At 50.0% G+C, this 6,205-nt stretch overlaps 1 protein-coding gene across 1 annotated transcript in view; it reads right to left on the minus strand.

The window, feature by feature from the left end:
- The window catches only part of adcy8 (adenylate cyclase 8 (brain)), a 141,766-nt gene extending 137,523 nt beyond the window's left edge, over nucleotides 1–4,243 (minus strand). Inside the window, exon 1 of the mRNA XM_075482691.1 lies at nucleotides 2,444–4,243. Coding sequence (XP_075338806.1) covers nucleotides 2,444–3,361 — 918 coding nt within the window. The 5' untranslated portion in view covers nucleotides 3,362–4,243. The remainder of the gene's footprint in view (nucleotides 1–2,443) is intronic.
- Nucleotides 4,244–6,205: the final 1,962 nt, after the last annotated feature.

The raw sequence follows: 6,205 nt of genomic DNA on the forward strand, positions 1-6,205 counted from the left end.
GGATGGAAGAGAGGAAGAAATGTGGGTGGAAGGATGGAAGAGAGGAAGAAATGTGGGTGGAAGGATGGAAGAGGAAGAAATGTGGGTGGAAGGATGGAAGAGAGGAAGAAATGTGGGTGGAAGGATGGAAGAGAGGAAGAAATGTGAGTGGAAGGATGGAAGAGAGGAAGAAATGTGAGTGGAAGGATGGAAGAGAGGAAGAAATGTGGGTGGAAGGATGGAAGAGAGGAAGAAATGTGGGTGGAAGGATGGAAGAGAGGAAGAAATGTGGGTGGAAGAGAGGAAGAAATGTGAGTGGAAGAGAGGAAGAGAGGAAGAAATGTGGGTGGAAGGATGGAAGAGAGGAAGAAATGTGGGTGGAAGGATGGAAGAGAGGAAGAAATGTGGGTGGAAGAGAGGAAGAAATGTGAGTGGAAGAGAGGAAGAGAGGAAGAAATGTGAGTGGAAGAGAGGAAGAGAGGAAGAAATGTGGGTGGAAGAGAGGAAGAGAGGAAGAAATGTGGGTGGAAGGATGGAAGAGAGGAAGAAATGTGGGTGGAAGAGAGGAAGAGAGGAAGAAATGTGGGTGGAAGGATGGAAGAGAGGAAGAAATGTGGGTGGAAGAGAGGAAGAGAGGAAGAAATGTGGGTGGAAGGATGGAAGAGAGGAAGAGAGGAAGAAATGTGGGTGGAAGGATGGAAGACAGGAAGAAATGTGGGTGGAAGGATGGAAGAGAGGAAGAAATGTGGGTGGAAGGATGGAAGAGAGGAAGAAATGTGAGTGGAAGGATGGAAGAGAGGAAGAAATGTGGGTGGAAGAGAGGAAGAAATGTGGGTGGAAGGATAGAAGAGAGGAAGAAATGTGGGTGGAAGAGAGGAAGAGAGGAAGAAATGTGGGTGGAAGGATGGAAGAGAGGAAGAAATGTGGGTGGAAGGATGGAAGAGAGGAAGAAATGTGAGTGGAAGGATGGAAGAGGAAGAAATGTGAGTGGAAGGATGGAAGAGAGGAAGAAATGTGGGTGGAAGAGAGGAAGAAATGTGGGTGGAAGGATAGAAGAGAGGAAGAAATGTGGGTGGAAGAGAGGAAGAGAGGAAGAAATGTGGGTGGAAGAGAGGAAGAGAGGAAGAAATGTGGGTGGAAGAGAGGAAGAGAGGAAGAAATGTGGGTGGAAGGATGGAAGAGAGGAAGAAATGTGAGTGGAAGGATGGAAGAGAGGAAGAAATGTGAGTGGAAGGATGGAAGAGAGCAAGAAATGTGGGTGGAAGGGTGGAAGAGAGGAAGAAATGTGGGTGGAAGGATGGAAGAGAGGAAGAAATGTGAGTGGAAGGATGGAAGAGAGGAAGAAATGTGAGTGGAAGGATGGAAGAGAGGAAGAAATGTGGGTGGAAGGATGGAAGAGAGGAAGAAATGTGGGTGGAAGGATGGAAGAGAGGAAGAAATGTGAGTGGAAGGATGGAAGAGAGGAAGAAATGTGGGTGGAAGGATGGAAGAGAGGAAGAAATGTGGATGGAAGGATAGAAGAGAGGAAGAAATGTGAGTGGAAGGATGGAAGAGAGGAAGAAATGTGGGTGGAAGGATGGAAGAGATGAAGAAATGTGGGTGGAAGAGAGGAAGAAATGTGGGTGGAAGGATGGAAGAGAGGAAGAAATGTGGGTGGAAGGATGGAAGAGAGGAAGAAATGTGAGTGGAAGGATGGAAGAGATGAAGAAATGTGGGTGGAAGGATGGAAGAGAGGAAGAAATGTGGGTGGAAGGATGGAAGAGAGGAAGAAATGTGGGTGGAAGGATGGAAGAGAGGAAGAAATGTGGGTGGAAGAATGGAAGAGAGGAAGAAATGTGAGTGGAAGAGAGGAAGAGAGGAAGAAATGTGGGTGGAAGGATGGAAGAGAGGAAGAAATGTGAGTGGAAGGATGGAACAGAGGAAGAAATGTGAGTGGAAGAGAGGAAGAGAGGAAGAAATGTGGGTGGAAGAGAGGAAGAGAGGAAGAGAGGAAGAAATGTGAGTGGAAGAGAGGAAGAGAGGAAGAAATGTGGGTGGAAGAGAGGAAGAGAGGAAGAGAGGAAGAAATGTGAGTGGAAGAGAGGAAGAGAGGAAGAAATGTGAGTGGAAGGATGGAAGAGAGGAAGAAATGTGGGTGGAAGGATGGAAGAGAGGAAGAAATGTGGGTGGAAGGATGGAAGAGAGGAAGAAATGGGGGTGGAAGGATGGAAGAGAGGAAGAAATGTGGGTGGAAGGATGGAAGAGAGGAAGAAATGGGGGTGGAAGGATGGAAGAGAGGAAGAAATGTGAGTGGAAAGATGGAAGAGAGGAAGAAATTGATGGAAAGATGGAAGAGAGGAAGAGAGGAAGAAATGTGGGTGGAAGAGAGGAAGGAAAACAGAAAGGAAAGAAGATGAGAAGAGAGGAAGATGGGAGGATGAGGATGTGTAAATAAAGGAAACCCGGGAAAGCAGTCGGTGTTTACCTGGTTGGTGGACAGCTGCGCCGGCTTGGTGATGAGCAGCTGGACCAGGATGTGCAGCCCGGAGGTGAGCAGGCCGGCCAGGATGGCCCAGGTGAGCGGCAGCGGCAGCATGCTGTAGGTGGCGAACAGCGTGAAGAGCACGTACCCCACCCCGTCCCCCAGCAGCCCGTAGCCCAGCCCCGCGGCCAGGATCTGCGTGGCCATGGCCACCCAGGTCACCACGCCGCTGTACTGCAGGTAGCTGTGCGACGTGGTGTCCTTCCGCACCACCACTAAGGCACAAATGACCACCTCGATGCCCGTGAAGAAGCCCAGCAGCGTGCCCTTGATGGGGTCCATGGGGGAGGAGGCCAGGGTGAGGTGCAGCACCAGCAGGGTGAGCTTGGTCACCACGTCCAGGATGTTCATCACCACCACCGACTTGCGCCTCTGGCCCAAGAAGTAGCGCTGGTACAGCCGCTCCAGGTCGCGGGACTTGAAGGCGTTCCGCAGGGTGGGGAAGATGACGCCCCGGTACGTGTAGCCCCAGTTCAGGAAAAAGTCGGAGTTGCTCGGCGCGCAGTCGATCTGCAGGAAGCCCAGGTCGCTGCTGGCGCGCTCCGGGAACACTTTGGTGCCGCCGTTGTTGTGCCGGTCGCCCACCGACGTCCGCCCCTCGGACTGCTTGCGCGCGCCCTGGCTCGGGTCGTAGGGCTCGTGCGGCCCGATACCTTTCCCGCCCCCCTCGCCGCCCCCCCCGCCCTGCTCGTGGATGAACCGTTGCTCGGTGATGTGCCGCACCGCGTTCTGCCACAGCAGCCGCTTGGGTCGCGCGCTGCCGCTGCCGCTGCTGTTGCTGTTGTTGCTGCCGCTCGGGGTCTTGTTGATGGTGTACAGCTCCTCGCTCGCGCTGGAGCAGCGCACCTCGGACAGCTCCATCGCCGCCGCCGCGTGCCGCCGCTGACGCTGTTTCTTGTTTTCCTATCGGATCGCGGATTGCGTTGGGTTCTCCTCCTCCCTCCCCTCGCGGCCGTCAGTTAGATCAGCGATTTTGGGGAGACGACGTCCTCTCGTGCGCATCGAACCGGGGGCGCGTGCTTTTCGAGAACGGCACGCGGAAAACTGCCGTTGGAGGTCATCGTCGGCGCGTAAAATCCTGCAGGAGAAGGAAAAGCATCATATCCCATGATGGTGGAGGCGAAGCGACGGTGACGGCTCGTGCGTCGTTGGCACATCTGGATCTGGTTCTTCTCCAAAATTTTACGCGTGCAGATGTGGAGCAAAAAAAAAGCAAAAACAACGTTGAGCTAATTCCAGTCGTAACGTTCAGACAAGAAACCCAAAGAAATCCGGAGAGAGAAAAAAGCCAAAAAAAGAGAAACCTTCACCAAATCCCGATGAGAAAAACAAAGTAGTCTCGAGCGAGAGAAGATTTAAAAATTTGCCAACTTGTTGTTGCGCGTGAGGCTCTGCATACAGGATCAACATCGAGCGCGAGAGCCCAGCAGCAGCGGATCAGCCCTCCTTCTCGCGCCTCTCCATCCACGCGGGGATGCAACACCGTCACAGTCCTACTCGATTTTTCCTCTTTGAGGAGACCGCGCGAGGCAGCCGGGCGCGCGTCTCCATCCAGTAAATAATGTCCGATAACGTCCCCCGCGTGCTGCTGCTGTGCGCGGGGATGAGCGCGGAGCCTCCTTCCTCCTCCTCCTCCTCCAGTTCCTCCTCCTCCGGCGGGCCGTCCTCCCGGTTCTTCCTCTTTCTCTCTTTCTTCTTCGCTTCCTCGGCGGTTTGAAAGGGGGGTCGCGTGCGGCAGCTGCACCCGCGCGGAGTGGATTTGGAGAGTGAGATGCTGGTCAGCTAGAGGCAGCGCGAGCGAGTCAGCTGCACTCCCGTTTGACGTCACCACCTCGGTGTGTGTGTGCGCGTGTTCCCTCTCTCCCCTTCTTAACCGTCTGTCTCATCCCACGCTCTTCTTCTTCTTCTTCTTCTCCTTCTCCTTGTTTCTAATCCTTTTGTCTCACAGTCCTCACCTTCATTTTGAAACTCTTCTTCTTCTAATCATTTAGTTGTTATGCCTTTTGTTGCGTTCTCTGCCAACATGATCCCACACTGCTTCAGTAATGTTGAGCTCCGGGCTCTGGGGAGGATTCATCCCTCCATCAGACCTGCTGCCGCTGATTTTCAGCCCACTTCTTGTGTCCTTTGGCCCAGCTCAGCCTTTTCTCCCTGTTTCCCTTCCTTAAGAACGGCTTCCTGACAGCCACCCTTCCATGGAGCCCATTTCTGATGAGGCTTGGGCCAACAGCAGATGGATCAGCTGAAGGTCCAGATGCATCTCTCAGCTCCTGTGTCAGGTCTTTGCTGGATTTTTTCCTCTTTCTTAAGGACATCACTTTCAGATCCTGTTCATCTGCTGGAGATAGTTCTTTAGGCCTGACACTTCTTCTTTTGTCCTCCACTTGTCCAGTTTCCTCAAATGTTTTAAGGACACACTGCACACCATGCTGAGATATGCCAAGTTTTCAGCTAGCAGCTCTTTGGGAATCACCTTGTTGCTGCAGAAATCCTGTTTTCTGTCTGTCACACTGTGTTATCTTTGCTGTTTTTCACACATGCAGCTAAAGAAATGGGAACTAATTATGTGTCTCTGTGACAGGCTGCTGGCAACAAAGTGCCTAAAGATCCAGTTTAAAACGGCTTCTTTGCTAAGTTGGACACAACACTGGTTCATCCCTTGAGTTAGGAGCCTTTTTCCTGCCTGAATGATGTCCAAAGAGGCAACATGGGGTTCAGTGTTACCAAAGGATGCTTCAACATGTGGTCTGTGGAAGCCAGGATTTTTGGGCCATTTGTACACAAAACTCAAAAAAGTATTGTATAGCTTTTAGCATTTAGCTTTATTTTAAATGTGCTGCCATATGAATGAAAGTGCCATAACATTTGTTGTGCAAACACACTTTTAACATCAGCATCTTTCTGTAGTTTTTATGTAGAAGCCACGCTCCACTGTCTGTTTCCTTGAATGACTTGCTGCTATCAGTTGTGTGTTTTCCTTTAAAGGGACAGTTCGCCTCTTTTGACATGAAGCTGTGTGACATCCCATATCAGCAACATCATTTATGAACATCTTCTTACCCCCTGCTGCGTCCTGTGAGCAGAGTTCCAGCCTCGTTTTGGCGTTGATGAAGGTAGTCCGGCTTTGACTTAAATTCTGATACATTGCCCAGCGTGGTAAGTTCATTTTGAACGTTGTAAACAATCGGGAAATGTGTTTTTTCTGCCTGGGTTGTTTGGCCGATTAGCATTAAGCTATTGAAATATACTAGCTGTTTCTAGCTATTAGCGGCTAGTTAGCGAAATGCTAGGACTTGTTTAGTGCACCAAACAGATTGAGAATGATGATGTGTTCAAAGGGAAATTATATGTGGCTTAATAATGTTGTAAAATGTGAGTTAAAGCCAGCTTGGCTGTGATATGATCATATGTTTTACTGTAAAGCTTTAAAATGTATGGTTTAAAATTTGTGTTTATTTGAATGCTATAAAATGCCAAATATTGTAAATTGATTTGTTTACAGTTTAACAAGTTGGACCGTGTAAGTCACAAGGCAATAAACAACAACAACAAAGACTAGCTTATGTTATTCGTAACTATCACAGTAAAGAAGGCTGCAAAATAGCCTTTTTTTTAGCCTTTTTCCTGAAGTGGCTACAAATCTATGGGCTAACGTAATGAAAGAGAACAATACACATATATAAACGCTGACTCAGCACCGCCTCC

Source organism: Odontesthes bonariensis, chromosome 14 (genome assembly GCF_027942865.1).
Source record: "Odontesthes bonariensis isolate fOdoBon6 chromosome 14, fOdoBon6.hap1, whole genome shotgun sequence".
NCBI lineage: Eukaryota > Metazoa > Chordata > Actinopteri > Atheriniformes > Atherinopsidae > Odontesthes > Odontesthes bonariensis.